Source organism: Bos indicus, chromosome 18 (assembly GCF_029378745.1).
Source record: "Bos indicus isolate NIAB-ARS_2022 breed Sahiwal x Tharparkar chromosome 18, NIAB-ARS_B.indTharparkar_mat_pri_1.0, whole genome shotgun sequence".
NCBI lineage: Eukaryota > Metazoa > Chordata > Mammalia > Artiodactyla > Bovidae > Bos > Bos indicus.
Genome location: NC_091777.1, coordinates 36,103,130 through 36,124,928, shown reverse-complemented (window position 1 = coordinate 36,124,928; position 21,799 = coordinate 36,103,130). Strand labels below are relative to the sequence as shown.

Genomic DNA, 21,799 nt, shown 5'->3' with positions numbered 1-21,799 from the left:
TTTGTATGGAGGCAGATGGGGTAAGTGACAATGCAGAAACAGATTCCTCCACATTTTGACCCAGAGGTGAAAAAATAAAGATAGAGAGTGGAGATACACTTTAACTAAATTAGCTCATTTAATTCTAAAACTCCCATGGAATTTATGCCATTTTCTTTATAGATGAAGAATCTGAAGCTAAGAAAGGTTAAGGAACTACCCCCAAATTCATGGTTAACCATCCTTTCTGCTATACTTACTGCTTTTTCATGTTTAATCCTACATTGAACAAATTACTCTATGGAACCAAGTGTTCACATAGTGGAAGAAAAAGTACCAACAACTTTACCACTTGCCCCACAGTACTGTGAAGAGGACAGCGTCCATTTTGTCATCTCCAGAGCCTAGTATAGCACCTAGCATGTTACAGGCATCTAATCATTGGTGAATGAATGAATTTTGGAATGAGAGAGTACAATTTGTGGAACAAAATGACACCAGGTTAGTCAACAGAATTATTTAAATAAGAATTACAGCCACTAAAGTGATTACTTTAAATGAAGTAGTAAAATCTAAAATAGAAAATATAAATTAAAAACTTTATTACTATCTATAAAGTTACCCAAATATCACATAACATACCAGTAAGTACTATTCAATACATTTCAAAGTATGCCAGTTGTATTAGATGACTCATATTAATACCAGTTTGGCAAAGACATAAGCCACCTGTCCTTTATATTTGATAGTAAAATGAGCCAGTGATGGAGGAAGGTAATCAGGCATATAAAATTTCAAAGGGAACATATTTCATAATACATAGTTCAGCCAACATCTGCTCCAATCATATATACTACAGCATAGGAAAAACAGGGCTTCTCCTTTGCATTTCAAGGATTTTAAAAGAAGATCAAATTAATTAGACTATTATCCCATCCCATCTCATTTGTTACCCATATGTTATAGGAAACAAATTATTGTTACTGTTAACACTACTCTAAAATCTTTCTTTTGGTATCAGGACACTTCTCTTCAGATCACCTTCTGGGCTGCAGAAGAAAGTAAGCTGTTTGTTATGATTCTGTATGTTTCCATAGCAAAGGTCTGTGTGTGCTTAATTTAACTAAAGCTGGAGGGTTACAGCCCGAAGGTCACTACAGGACAGACTAGAGCAGCTTCAAAAAGGGGAGTTCTGTTATCAGTTCTGCTACCTTACTTGGAGGGAGGGGATCTGAATATATTAATATTAGAAACATGATATACAATGTAGAGATACTAAAAGTTCAAAACTTCCAAAATATCAATTGCTTCAAACTGTAAATGTGCATGTAACAATATCATATAAAAAGTCATTACCTGGAAACGAATCTTAGTATATGATGAATACAAAGTCTAGTTATGGAAAAAAATACTATAATCGCCATCTTAAATTTCAGTAACATTTAGGATAAGACTCAAAAATATTTATTCCTTTATAAAACTTATCACTGTATAACAAAGTATGTGTGTAGTTTTATGCAATTTTATCCCATATGTAGATTCAAGTAACCACTGTAACAGTCAGGATCTAGAACGCCTCATTACTACAAAGGAATGCTCTTGTGCTACCCCTTTACATTCACAATCTTCAACCAGTTCCTGTTCCCTGGCAACCACTAATCTAGTCTCCATCTCTACTAACAGTGTCACATATACAAATGGAATCACAATAATGTAACCATTTGAGACTGCAGCCTGGCTTGCTGCAGTCCATGGGGTTGGAGAAATCAGACACAAATAAGTGACTAAACAACAACAAATACTTAACTGAGCATTTATTATGTTCTTTACATGCAACATTTCCTTTGATCCCCCTAACTCTTAACTAGGTGTATTATTATCCTCATTTTAAGAAAAAGGAACAGGAGGTAAGGTTCCATCCATAATTAACCTCTATCACATCACAGATTAATCTTATCTACAGAAAGTGTTAGTCACTTAGTCATGTCCGATTTTTTGCAACCCCACAGACTGTAGCCTCCCAGGCTTCTCTGTCCATGGGATTCCCCAGGCAAGAATACTAGAGTGGAAAGCCATTCCTTTATCCAGGGGATCTTCCTGACCCAGAGATTGAACCCAGGTCTCCCACACTGCAGGCGAATTCTTTACCATCTGAGCCACTAGGGAAGCCCCTTCTCTACAGAAAACTAACAATTTTACCAAGAAAACAAAAACTGCTGGAGATAATAAATGAATTCAACAAAGCAGCAGCACATAAAGTCAACACATGAAAATCAGCTGCATTTCTATACACAATCAACAACCTGAAAAGGAAATTACAAAAACAATTCCACTTACAATAGCACCAAAAAGAATAAAATACCCAGGAATTAACACAATGAAAACTATAAAACATTGCTGAAAAAAATTAAAGACATGAATAAATAGAAAAAATCCTATGCTCAAGAACTGGAACAATACTACCTAAAACAATCGACAGATTCAATGCAATCTGCATAAAAATCCCAAGTTATTTTTACAGAAATAGAAAAATCCATCCCAGAAGTTATATGGAATTTCAAGGGACTCTGAATAGCCAAAACAATTTTCAAAAACAAAGAACAAAGGTGAACACACCCACTCTTAGATTTCAAAATTTACTAAAAAGCTACTGTAATCAAAACACTGTGGGACTAGCATAAAGGCAGACATCAAGACCAATGGGGTAGAATACAGAGCCTAGAAATAGAACTCTTAGACATATGGTCAAATGATTTTTTTTCAGTTTTGTTTTTGGCCATGCCACACAGCTTGCAGAATCTTATTTCTCCAAACAAGGACTGAACCTGGGCCCCAGCAGTGAAAGAGCTGAGCCCTAACCACTGGATCACTAGGAATGATTTTTAACATTCAATGAGGAAAGAACTCTTTTCAACAAATAATGCTGAGAAAACTAGGTACCTACATGCAAAAGAATATAGATGGATCCATACCTAACACCATATACAAAAATTACCTCAAATTGAGAAAAGACCTAAATATTGTATGATTTAAACTATAAAATTCTTAGGGAATCTTTTTTTTTTTCTTGGCTGCTGTCACATGGATCTGGGATCTTAGCTCCCTGGCCAGGGATGGAACCCGGGGCCCTGGCAATGGAAATACTAAGTCCTAGCCAATGGACTGCCAGGGAATTGCCCCTTCCCTTATTTGGGGGTAGGAAATTCATTTAAGCAAGTGTAAATAATTTTTCTCCTGGTAAGAGAAGTCAATTTCTTGACTTTCTATGATGACCTAATAAGTTCTATGATGACCTATAAGACCTTCTAGAACTAACACCATAAAAAGATGTCATTTTCATCATAAGGGACCGGGTGGCAAAAGTAGGAAGTCAAGAGATACCTGGAGTAACAGGCAAGTTTGGCCTTGGAGTACAAAATGAAGCAGGGCAAACGCTAACAGAGTTTTGCCAAGAGAACGCACTAGTCATAGCAAACATCCTCTTGCAACAACACAAGAGACGACTCTACACATGGACATCACCAGGTAGTCAATACCGAAATCAGAGTGATTATATTCTTTGTAGCAGAAGATGGAGAAGCTCTATACAGACATCAAATACAAGACCAGGAGCTGATGGTGGCTCGCAACATGAACTCCTTATTGTAAAATTCAGACTTAAACTGAAGAAAGTAGGGAAAACCATCAGACCATTCAGGTATGACCTAAATCAAATCCCTTATGATTATACAGTGGAAGTGACAAATAGACTCAAGGGATTAGATCTGATAGACAGAGTGCTTGAAGAACTATGGATGGAGGTTCATGACACTGTATAGGAGGCGGTGATCAAAACCATCCCCAAGAAAAAGAAATGCAAAAAGGCAAAATGGCTGTCTGAGAACTTTCAAATAGTTGAGAAGTGAAAGGCAAAGGCGAAAAGGAAAGATATACCCATCTGAATGCAGAGTTCTAAAGAAGAGCAAGAAGAAATAAGAAAGCCTTCCTAAGTGAACAATGCAAAAAAAAGAGAGGAAAACAATAGAATGGGCAAGACTAGAGATCTCTTCGAGAAAATTAGAGATACTAAGGGAATATTTCATGCAAAGATGGGCACAATAAAAGACAGAAATGTGATGGACCTAAAAGAAGCAGAAGATATTAAGAAGAGGTGGTAAGAATACACATAAGAACTATGCAAAAAAGATCTTAATGATCTAGATAACCATGATGTGATCATTCACCTAGAGCCAGACATCCTGGAATGCAAAGTGAAGTGGGCCTTAGGAAGCATCACTACGAACAAAGCTAGTGGAGGTGATGAAATTCCAGTTGAGCTATTTCAAATCCTAATAGACGATGCTGTTAATGATGCATTCAGAATGCCAGCAAATATGGAAAACGCAGCAGTGGCCACAGGACTGGAAAAGCTGTTTTCATTCCAATCCCAAAGACAGACAATGCCAAAGAATGTTCAAGCTACTGCACAATTGCACTCATCTCACACGCTAGCAAAGTAATGCTCAAAATTCTCCAAGCCAGACTTCAACAGTATGTGAACCGAGAACTTCCAGATGTTCAAGCTAGATTTAAAAAAGGCAGAGGAACCAGAGATCAAACTGCCAACATCTGCTGGATCATAGAAAAAGCAAGAGAGTTCCAGAAAAACATCTACTTCTGCTTTATTGACCATGCCAAAGCCTTTGACTGTGTGGATCACAACAAACTGTGAAAAATTCTTCGAGAGATGGGAATACCAGACCACCTTACCTGCCACCTGAGAAATCTGTATGCAGGTCCAGAAGCAACAGTTAGACCTGGACATGGAATAACAGACTGGTTCCAAATTGGGAAAGGAGTACGTCAAAGCTGTATACTATCACCTTGCTTTTTAACTTATATGCAGAGTACATTGTGCAAAATGCAGGGCAGGATGAAGCACAAGCTGGAATCAAGACTGCCAGGAGAAATATCAATAACCTCAGATACTCAGATGACACCACCCTTATGGCACAAAGTAAAGAGGAACTAAAGGGTCCTTTGATGAACGCAGAAAAGGAGAGTGAAAAAGCTGGCTTAAAATTCAACATTCAAAGAACAAAGATCACGGCGTCCAGTCCCATCACTTCATGGCAAATAGATGGAGAAATAATGGAAACAGTGACAGACTTTCTTTTCTTGGGCTCTAAAATCACTGCAGATGGTGACTGCAGCAATGAAATTAAAAGATGCTTGCTCCTTGGAAGGAAAGCTATGACCAACCTAGACAGCACAATAAAAAGCAGAGGCATTACTCTGCCAACAAAGGTCCCTCTAGTCAAAGCTATGGTTTTTCCAGTAGTCATGTATGGATATGAGAGTTGGACTATAAAGAAAGCTGAGCGCCGAAGAACTGATGCTTCTGAACTGTGGTGTTGTAGAAGACTCTTGAGAGTCCCTTGGACTGCAAGGAGATCCAACCAGTCCATCCTAAAGGAGATCAGTCCTGGGTGTTCATTGGAAGGACTGATGCTGAAGCTGAAACTCCAATACTTTGGCCACCTGATGAGAAGAACTGATTTACTGGAAAAGACCTTGATGCTGGGAAAAACTGAAGGTAGGAGAAAGGGACAACAGAGGATGAGATGTTGGATATCATCACCGACTTGATGGACATGAGTTTGAGCAAGCTCTGGGAGTTGGTGATAGACAGGGAAGCCTGAAGTGCTGCAGTCCATGGGGTCGCAAAGAGTCGGACACAACTGAGTGACCGAACTGAACTGAAGAAAAGTCAAAGACAGAAGAAATGGGGAATTTCCTGGTGGTCTAGTGGCTAAGACTTAGTGTTTTCACTGCCAGGGCCCTGGTTCAATCCCTAGTCAGCAAACTAAGACTCCGGAAGCTGCATGGTGTGGCTTAAAAAAAAAAAAAAAAGATAAAAGAATGAACCAAAGAATCCTTCTCCTAAATGAAGCTCTCATTTAAGAGTAAACTAAAGTTCTAATAACAAATGGTAAAATTCCTATGTTGAGTTTTCCTGAGCTTTCTTTTTCTTTCAGTTTTATTGAGCTATAATTGGCATACAGTACTGAAATTTTAAGGTACACAGCATAATTGCTTGATTTACATATATTGCAAACTTACTACCATGATAAATTTCATTAACATCCATGACTTCTTACAGTTATATGGGGGGAGGGTGTTTCTCGTGATGAGAACTTTAGGATCTACTCTCCTAGCAACTCTCAAACATAGCATATAACAGGGTTAACTACAGTCACCATATTGTACATTACATCCCCACTACTAATGTTTTAACTGGAAGTTCGTATCTTTTGACTACCCTCATCCATTTCCCCTCTTCCAACCCCCTGCCTCTGGTAACCATAAATCTGATCTCTTTTTCTAGAACTGACATTTCTTCTTGCAAGTCATTTTAAAACCCACCTAAAATGTAAAGGTTTGTTTGTCAAGAACTATAAATCATGTTTAGATAATGAAAATAAATCATAAAATATGGATAGTATAGGAAATGATCAGCTATAAACTGTTTTTGCTCAATTAATTTCTCCACTACAATACACAATGCCGTAAGACAAGCACTAAGAGAAAAAAATAAGTGACAACATATTACAACATTGCCGTTCTGATGTTTGAGTATATAAAAGCAACAAATAATTTCATATATGAAAGAATCCAGGGAATAAAGAATCCAAAGCCCTCCTTAAACATTTAAACAAAAAAAAAGCACTTTAAAAAGAAATAAAAAAGAATTAGTACTAAACCTGGAATCCAACTACATATGGAACTAAGCTAAACAATAGGAGTGGTGGGACATGAGGCAGAGAGATGACTACAGATTTGAAAAGATTAATTAATATAAGCAGCAAAATTCAGGAGGTAGATGGCAATGCAGGGGGAAGAAGTTTAAGAGAGACAATTACCTCATTTTTCAGAGTAGGGAGCAATTTGTAACATTTAAATCTAAGACAAAAATTTAATTTCTCAATAATTTATTTAATTTCTTTAGCCTTAAGAAAGACTGTTCAGTATCTCTTAAAGTGAAGAACAATATCCAGAATTTAGCAGTTCATACAGTTTTAGTTCATTTTTTTTAATGTTTCATTCAAGTAAAATTAAAGTTAATATTCAACTCTTAAAACTTACATATTGTATTTTATACACTCAGATATAATTTTAATAATTTCACTTTAGTTTTATTTTCTAATAAATTAATTTAATTACAAAGATGTTCAATATATAGTCCTATCCTTTTAAAAAAAATCCATTCATTTTTCTAGTCAGCCATCTACTCTTCCACTAAACATACAGAGAATTACCTGGATTGTTAATCAAATGCCAACGACCGCTTATTTCTGAAGGATTTAGACTTTAGGTAATTCATTGCTTTATTCTTTTTACTTTTCTGTATTATTTGGACCTTAAACAAACATGCATTGTACTTATAAACATAAACAGTCTTTTCTTTTAGTCAGAAAAACAATTATTTAACCATTATGATCTTTCCCTAGAGGTTTACTAGCTGAAGAGTCAGTCCAGTAAGAATATCTTTTAGGCTAGCCAAAAAAAAAAAAAAAACCCATAATGCAGAAGTGCAACTGTATCAACAAGGACACAAAACCTCAATGGAAGCTTTTCAGGTTTGAAAATTTTCTCTCTTCAGGCTCAGCAGTACCTGACTGAATGGACCCTATCAACAACAGATATATGGTATCTGCAAAACACACCCCTAAAATCTCATACCTTCACCACAGGATGTCCCCCAGTAGATGCTTTTACTGCTCCTCGGCTACCTTCAGTTTCATAATGGGCTCGGTGATGAGTTTTAGGTTGCACTTCTATTTTCAGTTCACATTGTCCAAAATGAGTTGGTAAAGGCCAGTCTAGTGGAGGTAATGAAGATGTGCTATAAACAAAACACACAAAGACCCATTTCACCATGCTATTATTGCCAGCCAAGCAGTGATTCAAATTATTTCTTTGAAGGCACCAACATTTCTTCCTATGATCTTTGAAGTAAAGTATTTAAAAAATAAAATTTAAAGAAAAAGAAAAAAAAACACAAAACTTCACTTAATAAGTTGTAACCTGTATACAGAGGGCGTTTTACAAATAATTAACCTGATAATAAAATCAATTTTATTTATTTTTGGTTTCTTTTTTTAAAAAGGACAAATTCTAATATTTCATTTAAAAATAAAAAATTCCATAAAACTATAACTATTTCTCAACTATGTGTATAACCACAAAAACAATCAAAACAATTTTTAAATAGCTTAAAGGGGACAGGTTCATTTAGATATGTTATCAATGAAAATATGGAATTAGAAAAGAAACAACTTCTAAGTCTACAGGTATACTAATGGACCCAAAGCTAGAATGGTTTGTATTAAAAAGTAATATCTTCTATTTAAAAAAATATCTTAATAATTGGTGAAATGAGACTTTAAATGTCTTTTCTACCTTTGAATGCTACCATGCCTAGAGTAAATTTCTAAGTTATTTCATTGTTTCCCTTAATATCCTTGGCCTAGCATTACCAGCTACTCTGAAGCTCAAAGGTAGTCATTTTTATTAGTCTGAAACAACAACTCAACTTCATCAACTCTCAGCAAGTTTCTGCACTTGTTTAAGCAAATCCCTAAAAAGATTAAGATAATTTTCATAAGCAAAGTGATGGGTTCAAAGGAGTCTTCAATAGCATAATTCCACATTATAATTTTCTAAATATCTAGATTCAGAAATAAACATTTGTACCAATAACAAAGCATTTTTTAAAAAAGTAAACAGACCCACCTTTAACACATGACAACTTATCTTCCCTAATCAATTACAGATTAGATTGATTCTAAAAATGGCACTGTGATAACTGATAAGCCATTTAGAAAACAGTCATTACAACAGTCTTCAGTCCTTAGCTGGATTCAAGATTCGAAAAAATATATATATGTACAAATACAAACAGTATTTATGTTACATACATATATTATAAAAATTATACATAAAAATTAGAAACGTGAAAGTTAGATTTTCTCTTTATTTGTAGTTATTTTAGAGTGGGATAGGCTTTCAAATATAACATAAAATCTAAAAGCTGTGAAGGAAAAGACAAATTTGAATATATAAAATTTAAAAATTCCTCTAAACCAACAATAAAAATCATACACTTATATGAAGTCTAAAAACAAATTATGGAAAAAACCACTTGTCACAATATAAAAAAGGCAAATTTCACTTGTATGTTATTGAGTTCTTAAAAATATAAAAATTCAAAAATATATATATAACCTTATCCCTAAGTGGGAATAATTAGTAATTTAATTTATACTATTATCTTTTATAAGAAGCTTTTGTGGATAAGAAAATTCATTCTGAAAAAAGAAAATTCATTCTAGGGCTTCTAATGCAATTTGTTATTCTTTATAATTCATTATACACTTTTAAAATGATAACTTTAACCTATTTAAAGACACTTTTAAGACTACAAAGAAAATAAATGTGGTCTTTTAAGTTGTCTGGAAGAAACTAAAGAACAAAAAGGAGGAGGAAAGATGGTCAAATTATTCTACATAGATAATGTAGTAATTACATGCCACCAATAAACATAAACATGAAAAATGACCATTAGTCATTTCCATCAACTCACCGAAATATAGGGGTGTGACCAGGCTTTGGTTTGCTCCAGGTAAAGGGTGAAGGAACTGAAAGAAATTGGTCACCAGATGAATCTTTCTTTAAAGGATACTGAGATCCAAGGCCATCATCTATTGAAGTTTCCCGTGATGGTGAAAGATTCCCTTGGTCATCTGAACAGAGTTCTAATTTTCCTGGTAGTATGAGAGCTTGATCTTCAGAAGTCTTCCTTGTTTTCAGAGGAATATCAGTTTCTGCACAGTACTGAAATGGAAAAATCGCAGGGCCAAGGCCTGATCCACCCTGGACAGAAGCATTGAGCCAGGTATCTTCTGTTACACTTCCCCTGGGGGAGTGACCAGGAGAAGGAACAGGCGAATGATGCGGTGAAAGGGACCCAGGGTAACAAACCTCAGCACTAGAGTGCCGCCGTTTCCCACAAGGGGAAGTAGGCCTTGATGAGGGTCCTGAGGCTGGCCTGGGGCTCAGCCAATTCTCATCAGTGATACTAGATCTAGGAGAGTGGCAAGGAGATTGCCTAGGTGACAAGGAATGTCCAAGTCCATACTGTTGATGCCAGGACTCTTCTCCAGGGCAGCCTCCTGGAGAGCCACCAGGAGAAGTCAGAGGGGATCCGAGAGTAAATCGGGCAGCAGCTTCATTCAACTCCGAATCCACATCATCATAAATATGTGAAAGAGATTCACAAGAAGACGCATCTGAGAACCAGCTCCTAGAAGAGATGCTACTGGCAGGACTAGGACTAAGGGAAGATTCCCGGTAGGATGGCTCAAGAGGAAGATAGAGATGATCTCTAGAAGGCCTTTCCAAATATTCCCTTTCTGGGTCATTTATGTGTAGGTCATCTTCATGAGCATCAATTTCTTGATGACAGTTAGGAGAGATGGATGTAATTTGAATACTTGGGCACTCAAAGGGTTTGGGACCACTTAATGGGCTGTATTTAGATTCAGGAATTTCACAAGTTCCTTCATAGTTTTTGTGACCTTGGAGCTGAAACGATGGTGACAAAACAGAAGAGTGAGACGGTAATCCATGATGTGGTAAGCAAAGTGGTGAGTTTAAAGTAGATGGAGGTGGATCTACATTAAAGATGTAAATGGATGCACAATCATCTGGCTCAAGATCTATGGGGGTTGGGGGGAGCAAAAAAGAAAAATAATTAACAAAACAAGAAATTAGAAATTTTAGATGTATAAATTACTAGATGAGAACGTAAATAATAATAATCTTGAGAGAAGAGAGTGGAACAAAAAATGTACATCATTAGCTCCACTAAAGAGTGGCGTGTCTGTGTGTTTTAATGTATCTGTGGATACATGCAATTATCATTTTTTATACAATTTTTTCTTTTTCTTTATTTCCACATTTTTCTAAATTTGAGAATCTGAAAATAAATGCTTTTATAAAAATAATCACATCCATAATTCTAAAAAAACATCCACAAAACTATATAAGGATACGATCATATAAATTCAGCCTCATCTGGAATCAGCAGGTTAAGATGAAGTAAATAAAGGATAAAGCAGAGTTTTTGAAAAGTTTTTAAGTATACACACTAGTTTATTAATGGAAAGGATGTGTTGTTGTTGTTTAGTTGCCAAGTCATGTCTGACTCCTTGTGACCCCTTGGACTGCAACACACCAGGCTTCCCTGTCTTTCACTATTTTCTGGAGTTTACTCAAATTCAAGTCTATTGAATAGGTAATGCTATCTAACCATCTCATCCTCTGCCACCCTCTTCTCCTTTTGCCTACAATCTTTCCCTGCATTAGGCTCTTTTCCAGTGAGTCAGCTCTGGGTATCAGGTGGCCAAAGTACTGGAGCTTCAGCTTCACCATGAGCCCTTTCAATGAATATTCAAGGTTGATTTCCTTTAGGATTGACTGGTTTAATCTCCTTGCAGACCATGGGACTCTCAAGAGTCTTCTCAAGCACTACAGTTTGCAAGCATCAATTCTTTGGTGCTCAGCCTTTCTTATGGTCTAACTCTCACATCCATACATGACTACTGGAAAAACCAGTAGCTTTGACTATATGGACCTTTGCTGGCAAAGCAATGTCTTCCCTTTTTAACACGATATCTAGGTTTGTCATAGCTTTCCAAGGAGCAAGCATCTTTTAATTTCATGACTGCAGTCACCGTCCACAGTGATTTTGGAGCCCATGAGAATAAAATCTGTCACTGCCTCCACTTTTGCCCTTCTATTTACCATGAAGTGATGGGACCGCATGCCACGATCTCAGTTTTTTGATTGCTGAGTTTTAACTCAACTTTTTCACTCTCCTCTTTCACCTTCATCAACAGGCTCTTTAGTTCCTCTTTGCTTTCTGCCATTAGAGTGGTATAATCTACATATCTGAGGTTTTTGACACTTTTCCCCGCATTCCTGATTCCAGCTTGTGATTTATCCAGCCTGGCATTTCGTATGATGTATTTTGCATGTAAGTTAAATAAGCAGGGTGATAATATACAGCCTTGACATATTCCTTTCCCAATGTCAAACCAGTCAGCTGTCCCATGTAAGGTTCTAACTGCTGCTTCTGGACCCACATACAGGTTTCTCAGGAGACTGGTAAGGTAGTCTGTTTCCATCTCGTCAAGAATATTCCACAGTTTGTTGTGATCCACACAGTCAAAGGCTTTCTTGTAGTCAATGAAGCAGACGTTTTTCTGGAATTCCCTTGCTTTCTCTATAATCCAATGAATGTTGGCAATTTGCAACACTGGAGGGACAGAAGAATCAGTTTCTTCAATCAAGATGTTCTTTTTAAATTTAGTGTAATTTAGGGACTTCCCTGGCGGTCCAGGGTTAAAACTTCATACTTCCAATGCAGGCAGGGAGTATGGGTTCGATCTCTGGTTGGCTGCATGGTGTGGACAATAAATAAAGTTTTTTTTAAATTTAGTGCTATTTAGGATTGAAATGATTCTGTATAAAATATGATGTCTGCAGGCTGCAAAGGATGGAAAACTGAACTCAAAAACAGCTGAAGGGGAGGTGATATTTATCATTCAGCAATAACACAAGATCCAAAGGTAGAACAGCTCCAGTATTGGTTATTTCTTCAGTTCAACAACAGTTTCTTTCCATGTTCCCATTTTGCCAGTCCTAACTTTGTCGTATTCACTTTTCAATCATATATGTGTATTTTGCCCTAAGGCCAAAAGTAATGTGATCATTCAGTTAAATATTTCTTGAGTAGGTACTATATAGCAGACATGTTGTAGACACTGAAAACATATGAATAAACAAAACAAAGTCCCCATCCTCTTAGAACTTACATTCTAATAAAATGTCAGATGGCTATATTTGCTATAAGGAAAAATAAAAAAGAGTAAGGAGAATGGAGTAAGTAGGAGGGGAAGTTAATTTGGATGGGTTAGGAGATTGACAAAAACAAAAATTTTAAGTATTACTAAGTAGGGGGAAACAGTCTAAGGAAGGAACCTATTTTACAGAGTACTGGGATGGCCTTTCTGAGAAGACAGCACAAGAACCAGCAAGCAAAGAAAAGGGAGGTGATGGTGGAGAGGCATGGGTATACAAGCTTCAACACCAGGGCAGCTCCAACACTGTGGGACAGCACCAGCAAACAGTGAGTCAGATAAGACCTTGGCTTCTCTGAAGAAATGAAAGGCCCAACTATGCTAGAGCTAGCTAACAGCTGAAAGGGGAAAACTGAAGGAGGCAAAACCTAGAAGGATCATGGTAAAGAGTTTAAATATTATTCTAAGGACAATATAAACCAGCAAAGTTTTAAAAAGGGAATGGCACGATCTCTACTATATTTGAGGATAATTTCATTCCTAGTTACTACAGTAAACCTAGGATTGACCAGAACACGAGGGTTTCATTTTTTTGGATCAAGAGTTTAAAATGGCAGATTAAAAAAACTCACCCCTGTAGTTGAACAAAAATGGGACTATACTTAATGCTAATAAACTATATATTTATAAATGGCTAAGATGGTAGATTTTATGCTATGTATAGTTTACTAAAATTTAAAAAACAAAAATACAAAAACTGCTGGTACCCTAGTTCAAAGCAAGATAGCAGCACCCAACTATACAAAGTCACTGACTTCTTTTCTACCATACTCTCATAGTTAAAACCCAGTTTTACTTAGAAATGTACTTAATAAAGTAGCAAAAATTATCAATATATTAAACTTGAAGCCTTTGAGTGGGAAAAAAAGGGTGGGTGAAAAGAGAATAAAGTTACCCTTGGAAGATATAGGTTCATTCAAATGTAATTATTGTACCAGTGCCATTTTGTGTAGAATAATGCTGAAATTCACACCCTTCACACAAATAAATTGCAGATGAAGAGATACATTTTATATCAGAATGATGTCTTAAAGCACTGTTGAGATTTGCATACAAAATTTCGGGGAGTGCTGTTTTATCTTTTTCCCTAAGTGTCACCAAAGCCCACATTCTGGAAATGATGAGTGGCCACTACAATCTCCCTATGATAAATAGTCCTACATCTAGATTTCCAACTCTAGAATTCTCAGATTCATGGTGCTTCAGAAATTTGACCATCTCAAGACTTATTTGCTCCCTTCAGCCACCAGGGGGCCCCAGGCAAGCATGCAGTAATCTAGGCAACACAGGTTGCCTACCAATGTATTTAAACTGTAAAGCAGGTACTGGCAGAATACAGCCCACAGGCCAAACCTGGCCTACCACCTGTTTCTGCATGGGCTACAAGCTAAGAATGGCTTTCAAATGGTAAGAAGAAAATCAAAATAATACTGTTTAATGACACAAAATAATATGAAATTCAAATTCTGGTATCCACAAATAAAGTTTTATTGGAATATAACCATGCTCGTTCACTTCTGTACAGCCTGTGGTTAATCTCACAGAACAACGGTAGAGCTGAGGAGCTGTGAGAGATGTTTCCCACTGTTACTTGGTGCACTAACAAACTGCAGTGACAAACTGGACAGCATTCTGAGTGCAATACATACTGATGTAACACTGCAACATTTTTAAAAACTTACCAGTGCAAGGACTTCCTGGTGGTCCAATGGTTAAGAAACCACCTTGCAATGCAGGGGATACAGGTTTCATACCTGGTGAGGGAACTGAGATCCCACCTGCTGCAGAGCGACTAAGCATGAACATGTCACAACTACTGAGCCTGAGCTCTCTGGAGCCTGTGCACCACAACTAGAGAGTCAGCGCCCCATAACGAAAGATCCTGCATGTCACAACTAAGACCCAACACAGCCAAATAAATAAATACTAAAAAAAAAAAAAAAAATTCAGGCAGGCGATGGGACGTAAAAAAGAAACAAAAAACTTGTCAGTGCATAGATATCACTAAAAAGAGGAAAGACAAGAGTGGACTTCAAATGGAATGTCATGCTTCTAAGGCACAATGGAGTGTGGGCTATCTTCTTATCAAATTAGAGAGCAAAGCATTATGTTTATTGTGCAACAACATTATGGCTGTGCTGTAAGAATACCTTATACATCAGCATTACCAGTAAGCATTCATCACAAATCCCCTACTACTACTACTACTACTTACTACTAAGTCGCTTCAGTCGTGTCGGACTCTGTGCGACCCCATGGACTGCAGCCTACCAGGCTCCTCCATCCATGGGATTCTTCAGGCAAGAACACTGGAGTGGGTTGCCATTTCCTTCTCCACACAATACCCACAACTTACAGGAAAACAAAAGAAAAAAAAATCAGAAAAAAACAATATCTTACCACAGCAAGATTTTTTCACAAGAAGAAAAGGTTAAAATGAGGCTGTAACCAAAGAAAGTTTCTGAATGGTTCACTTGTCAGGTAGGCAAAAAAAGCCATTTACTAATGGTGAAACTTAAACTGTGTCTGATTGCTGTGACTGAAGAAATGTCAGAGAAAATAAACTGGTAAAGACCATCAGCAAGAATGACTGAAAGACTGAAAACACTGGTAGCAACAAGAAGCAATTACAAAACAAGGCAAAAAGTCTCAAGGTTTTCCTTGGCTCCTGATGTGTAACCAAATTTTACTGATTCTACTTATTTATTATTTACTTGAAGACTCAATGCAGAGTTTACTGAAGAATTATTAGCCTCCTATGAATAGTTTGCATAAGCGTCCCAGGTGGCTCAGTGGTAAAGAATCTGCCTGCCAATGCAAGGAGATGCTGGAGACACAGGTTATGTTCCCTGGGTCAGGAAGATCCCTTGGAGAAGCAAATGGCAACCCACGCCAGTATTCTTGCCTGCGAAGTCCCATGGACACAGGAGCCTAGTGGGCTACATACAGTCCATGGGGTCGCAAAGAGTTGGATACAACTTAGTGACTGAACACGCATGCATGAACAGTTTGCATGGAACAACTTCAAGCAACAATGTTTTCAAAATTGAGACAATAGTTTAGTACCACCTAAGTGGACTCTGTTAGGATGTTATTATAACTGGTACTGGTAGAAATATATGTGAGAATACTATGATAACAAGAATACTATAAACAACTGCACACCAGCAACTTAGGCAATAGACAACAAACAGGCAAATTCTTACAAGCACACAAATTACCGAAAGTGACTTGGAAGAAACAAAAATTCTCAAGAGGCTGATATCAAGTAAACAGACTGAATCACTAGCAAAAAAATTTCCCAACAAAAGAAGTCCAAGACAACGTGGTTTCATTGGTAAACTCTACCAAACATTTAGAGGAGAGTTAACAGCAATCCTTTTCAAACTCTTCCAAAACACAGACGAGTAGATATCACTTCCTAAACATTCTATGAGGCCAGTTTTACCCCGATGCCAAAGCAGGACAAAAATACCACAAGAAAACTACAGGCCAATATCCCTTATAAATATAGAAGGAAAAATTCTCAACAAAATACTAAACAAATCCCACACCACATTAAAAGGATCAAGTGGAATTTATCCCAAGAACGTAAGGATAGTTCAACATACAAAATTCACTTGCCTCATTACCAGAATGAAAAACAAAAACAAAAACAAAACAAAACACATGATCATCTGAATTGACACAGAAAATACATGTGACAGATTTCAATACCCAATCATGATGGCAGGGGAGGGGAGGGATATTCAGCAAACTAAGAACAGAAAGAAAGTCCTTAAAATGAACAGCGGTGTTTACAAAAAACCCACAGGTAGTAGTATCATACTTAACAGTGAAAAACTGGAGGCTTTCTCCCCCAAATCAGGAACAAGACAAAGGCACCAGCTTTCACCACTGCTATTCAACATTGTACTGGAAGTCCTAGTCAGCAATTAGACAATGAAAGAAAATAGAAAGCGTCCAATTTGGAAAGGAAGAAGTAAAACTATCTCTATTTGCCAATGACATGATTCTATATATAGAAACTCTCATAGAATCCACAAAACACAACTAAAGCTAATAAACAAATTCAGGGAAGTTGCCGGTTAAAGTATCAACACCTACAATTCAGCTGTGCTTCTATATGTTGCAAAGAACAATCCAAAAAGGAAATTAAGAGAATTCTATGTACAACAACCTCCAAAATATAATATTTAGGAATAAATTTAACTAAAGAGGTGATATTTGCACACTAAAAACAACAAAATATTGCTGAGAGAAATGAAGGAAAACCTAAATAAATGGTAAGAGACTTCCTTGTTCATGAACTGGAAGACTTTACTGTTGTTAACACTGCAATACTTCACAAAGAAACCTACAGAGTCAACGCAATCTCTACCAAAATTTCAGTGGCTTTTTCTGCAGAAATGGAAAAACCAATCCTCAAATTTATATGAAACTGAAAGAGGCCTAGATCAGCCAAAATAATATTGAAAATGAAAATCAAAGCAGAACTCACACCTCACAATTCAAAACTTACTACAAACAGTGCACAAAGAAAGACGTACAAACTAATGGAACAAACAGAACTGGGAGTGGTATATGGGATACAGTTCCCTGTGTTATACAGTAGGTCCTTGTTTATTTTTTTATATAGTAGTGTCTGTCTGTTAATCCCAAACTCCTAACATATCCCTCCCCACTCCTTCCCCTTTGGTAACCATAAATTTGTTTTCATGTCTGTGAGTCTATTTTGGAAATAAGTTGATTTCTCTGATTTTTTTTAGATTCTACATATAAGTGATATCATATTATACTTTGTGTCTGACTTAGTTCATTTTATATGATAATCTCTAGGTCCATCCATGTTGCTGCAAATGGCATTATTTCATTCTTTTTTATAGCTGAGTAACATTCCATTGTTTAAACATACTGCATCTTCTTTATCCATACATCTATTGATGGACATTTCCATTGCTTCCATGTCTTGACTATTGTAAATAGAGCTACTATGAACATAGGGGTGCATATACCTTTTTGAATGTGAGCTTCTGTCTTTTCTGGATATATGTCCAGTAGTCGGATTGCTAGATCATATGGTAACTCTATTTTTAGTTTTTTAAAGAATCTCCATACTGTTCTCCATAGCGGCTGCACCAATCTACATTCCCACAAACAGTACAGTATGCTTCCCTTTTTCCCATACCATTTTCAGTATTTGTTATCTGTAGACTTTTTGATGATGGCCATTCTAACTGGTGTGAAATGATATCTCACTATAATTTTGATTTGCATTTTTCTAATAATTAGCAATGTTGAGAATCTGACCAAATGAATTTTTAAATTTTTATTTGTTTATTTTTGGCTGTACTGGGTCTTCATTGCTGCATGTGAGCTTTCTCTAGTTGTGGCAAGTAGGGGCTACTCTCTAATTGCAGTGTGCAGGCTTCTCACTGCAGTGGCTTCTCCTGTTGTAGAACATGGCCTCTAGGGTGAGTGGGCCTCCATAGTTATGGCATGAGGGCTTAGTTGTCCCACAGCTTGTCGAATCTTCCCAGGCCAGGGATTGAACCTGTGTCCCCTGCATTGGAAGGAAGCTACTTAACCACTGGACCACCAGAAGTTCTGGCCAATTAATTTTTGACAAGGCTGCTAAGACAATTCAATGGTGAAAGAATAGCCCCTTCAACAAATGGTGCTGGGACAACTAAATAACCACATACAAAAGAATGAAGTTGAACCCCACCTCACATCATACACAAAAATTAACTCAAAATGGATCAATGACCTAACTGTAACAGCTAAACCCATTAAACTCTTAGAAGAAAACACAGGTGCATACTTTCATGATCTCAGATTTGGCATGGATTCTTAGATTTGACGCTCAAAGCATGAACAACAAAAGAAAAACCAGAAGAAACGGATTTCACATTTCATAAAAATTAAAAACTTTTGTTCTTCAAAAGATACTATCAATAAAGTGAAGAAAATCCAGAGTATGGAAGAAAATATCTGCAAATCATGTATCTAATAAGGGTTTGGTATCCAGAAAACATAAAGAACTCTTTACAACTCAACAACCAAAAGACAACCAATTTTTTAAAAGGGCAAAGGACCTGAACAGACATTTCTCCAAATAAGATACAAAAATTGTCAGCAAGCATGTGAAAAGATGTTCAACATCACTGGTCAGTAAGAAATGCAAATAAAAACCACGATACCACTTTAGACCCACTAGAATGGTTTTAATTTTAAAAGAAAAGACAAACAAAAAAACCCTAGAAAATAATAAGTGTTGTATTGGTGAGGATGTGGAAAAACAGGAATCGTTATACGTTAATGGTGGCCAAGTAAAATGGTGCAGAGGCTATGGAAAACAATCTGACATTCAGATTGCTTCAAAAAAGTAAACATAAAATTACCACAGGATCCAACAATTCTATCTCTAGGTATATACCCTAGAGAACGCAAACATATGTCTTGAAAGAAGCTTATACACAAATATTTTTAGCAACATTACTCATAACAGTCGCTAAGTTGTATCTGACTCTTCTCGACCCCCATGGACTGCAGCACACCAGGCTCCTCTGTCCTCCACTATCTCCCAGAGTTTGCTCAAATTCATGTCCACTGAGAAGATGAGGCTAACCATCTCATCCTCTGCCACCCCTTTCTCCTTTTGCCTTCAATCTTTCCCACTGTAATGAAAAAAGCTGCCAACATTCATTGGATCATGGAGAAAGCAAGCGAATTCCAGAAAAACATCTACTTCTGCTCCACTGACTACAGTAAAGCCTTTGACAGTGTGGATCACAACAAACTGTGGAAAATTCTTAAGGAGATGGGAATACCAGGTCACCTTACTGGTCTCCTGAGAAACCTGTATGTGGGTCAAGAAGCAACAGTTACCACTGGACATGGAACAACTAACTGGATCAGTAAATGAATAGGGCAGCAAATTATGGTGGACACATACAATGGAATACTATTCAACCATAAAAAGAGGCAAAATATTAACAGATGCTGCAACCTGGATGAACCTGAGAAACATACCAAGGAAAAAAAGCCAGACTAAAAAGGTCACATATTGTATGATGCCTTTTATATGATAGTTTCAGAATATGCAAAAGCAGATTACAGGTTACTGAGGTTGGGGGAGGAGAGGAAATGGGGAGTGATTACTTAATGGTATGGGGTGTTTTCAAGAGGTGATGAAAAAGTTTTGAAACTAGAGAACTGATAGTTGCACAACACTGTGAATACACCAAACACACTTGACTGTAATCTTCAAAATGTTTAATTGTGTGTTATATAAATTTACCTCAATAAAAAAAAACAAAAACAAATCGAAAGAACTTTCACACAGAGAACTGAAAACATACATTCACCCATTCCTTACTGAAACTCCATTAAATGACAGTAAAATAATTTTTTTAAGGGTGTAAACTCACAAGAAAAACAACAACAAAACAGGACATGAAACCATGGCAACAAAACTTTTAGAAGCTGGAATGCAGGACACATGGTAACTGATTTAGCACCTGAAAAAGCTAAATCTTAAGCCAACGACAGGGAAAAGAAAACTTATTTCCAATAAAGAAATCCAAACACTCAGGAAATACACTACCAGGTACTTTTGGAAGTAGACACAAAGGCAAAGTTGAAAACAAGATTGACACAAAGTTTACTTATTTAGTGAGTCACTAATCACCTCCCCAGTTTCACATACCTCCTAACTCTGCACTACTGGAGGACTGTCCCTCTAGGCAGAAGGCTAGAGATTTTCTGAAGAAGTAAAACAAGATAACTGAGAGCCAGTAACCAAAAACAGAGTGAGGAACTAAAAAGTCTCTCTAAAAACATGTATATTGAAACCCCCAGGACTTTTTCTTCTCTTGTCATAGTACAATGGACTTATACTCTGCAAGCAACACACTGACCGCACAGCTGACCTAGCAAAAACCCTATAATGAGGCCTGCAGTTAGCAAGTGCCACTTGTGATCATGCAACTGCCATTAAGATTTTGGTGCCCCATTAAAAAAAATAACAAGCAAATAGCCAAAGATCATCAAAGATCCAAGAAAAGCTTCAACATTAAAGACAGAGGCAAGTAGAGAAGAAAAGAAATATGGAGGGAAAAGACTATGCAGTAAGATGGAAATCTCAACAATAAAACTCATCTCAACAACCTCGGAGAAAAAAGAAGATATTGCAACCCCAAAACAAGAACATATGGTTACTTAAAAAGATAAAAGAAAGAGCCCCTAGGAATTAAAAATAACAAATGAAAGGCTCAAAGAAAAACTGAAAGATCAAGTTGAAGAAATTCACCCAAAAAGTTCAGCAAAAAGACAAATAGGAAATGGGAGAGAATATCAGAATTGGTCCAGGAGATCCAGCTAAAACTTTTTTAAGTTCCAGAAGAAGAGAATAGAAAAATGAAGAGGAATAAAGGATCACCGAAGAGTCCAGCACAATGGGTGAAAAACAGATCCTGACTGATACACATCATCATTAAATTTCAGAATACAAAGAACTAAGAGGAAAAACTCTAAAACTGGAAGGCGAGAAAAAGGTTACACATGAAGAACACAGAAATCAGAATGTCATCAGACTTCTCAAAAGCAATTCTGGAAGCTAGAAGAAAAATGGAGAGCTATACCTTCAAAAACTTGAGAAAAAATTATATTTAATCTAGATATCTAAAACCAGGAATAATGAAGTGTGAGGAGAGAATATAGACATTTAAAAACATTGGGTTGGCCAGAAAGTTCCATAACATCATACAGAAAAACCCAAACAAACTTTCTGGTCAACCCATATGTAAGCTCTTGAATATTTACCTCCCATTACCTCTCATATGCTCCTGGAG

At 36.8% G+C, this 21,799-nt stretch overlaps 1 protein-coding gene across 6 annotated transcripts in view; it reads right to left on the bottom strand.

Annotated features, from left to right (window-relative positions):
• The window catches only part of NFATC3 (nuclear factor of activated T cells 3), a 93,968-nt gene that overhangs the window by 51,994 nt on the left and 20,175 nt on the right, over positions 1-21,799 (bottom strand). For all 6 annotated transcript variants that reach the window (XM_070771939.1, XM_070771941.1, XM_070771940.1 and 3 more), the window contains exons 2-3: positions 9,605-10,739; positions 7,702-7,864 (exon numbers count right to left, since the gene is read on the bottom strand). In XM_070771939.1, coding sequence (XP_070628040.1) covers positions 7,702-7,864; positions 9,605-10,739 — 1,298 coding nt within the window. The remainder of the gene's footprint in view (positions 1-7,701; positions 7,865-9,604; positions 10,740-21,799) is intronic.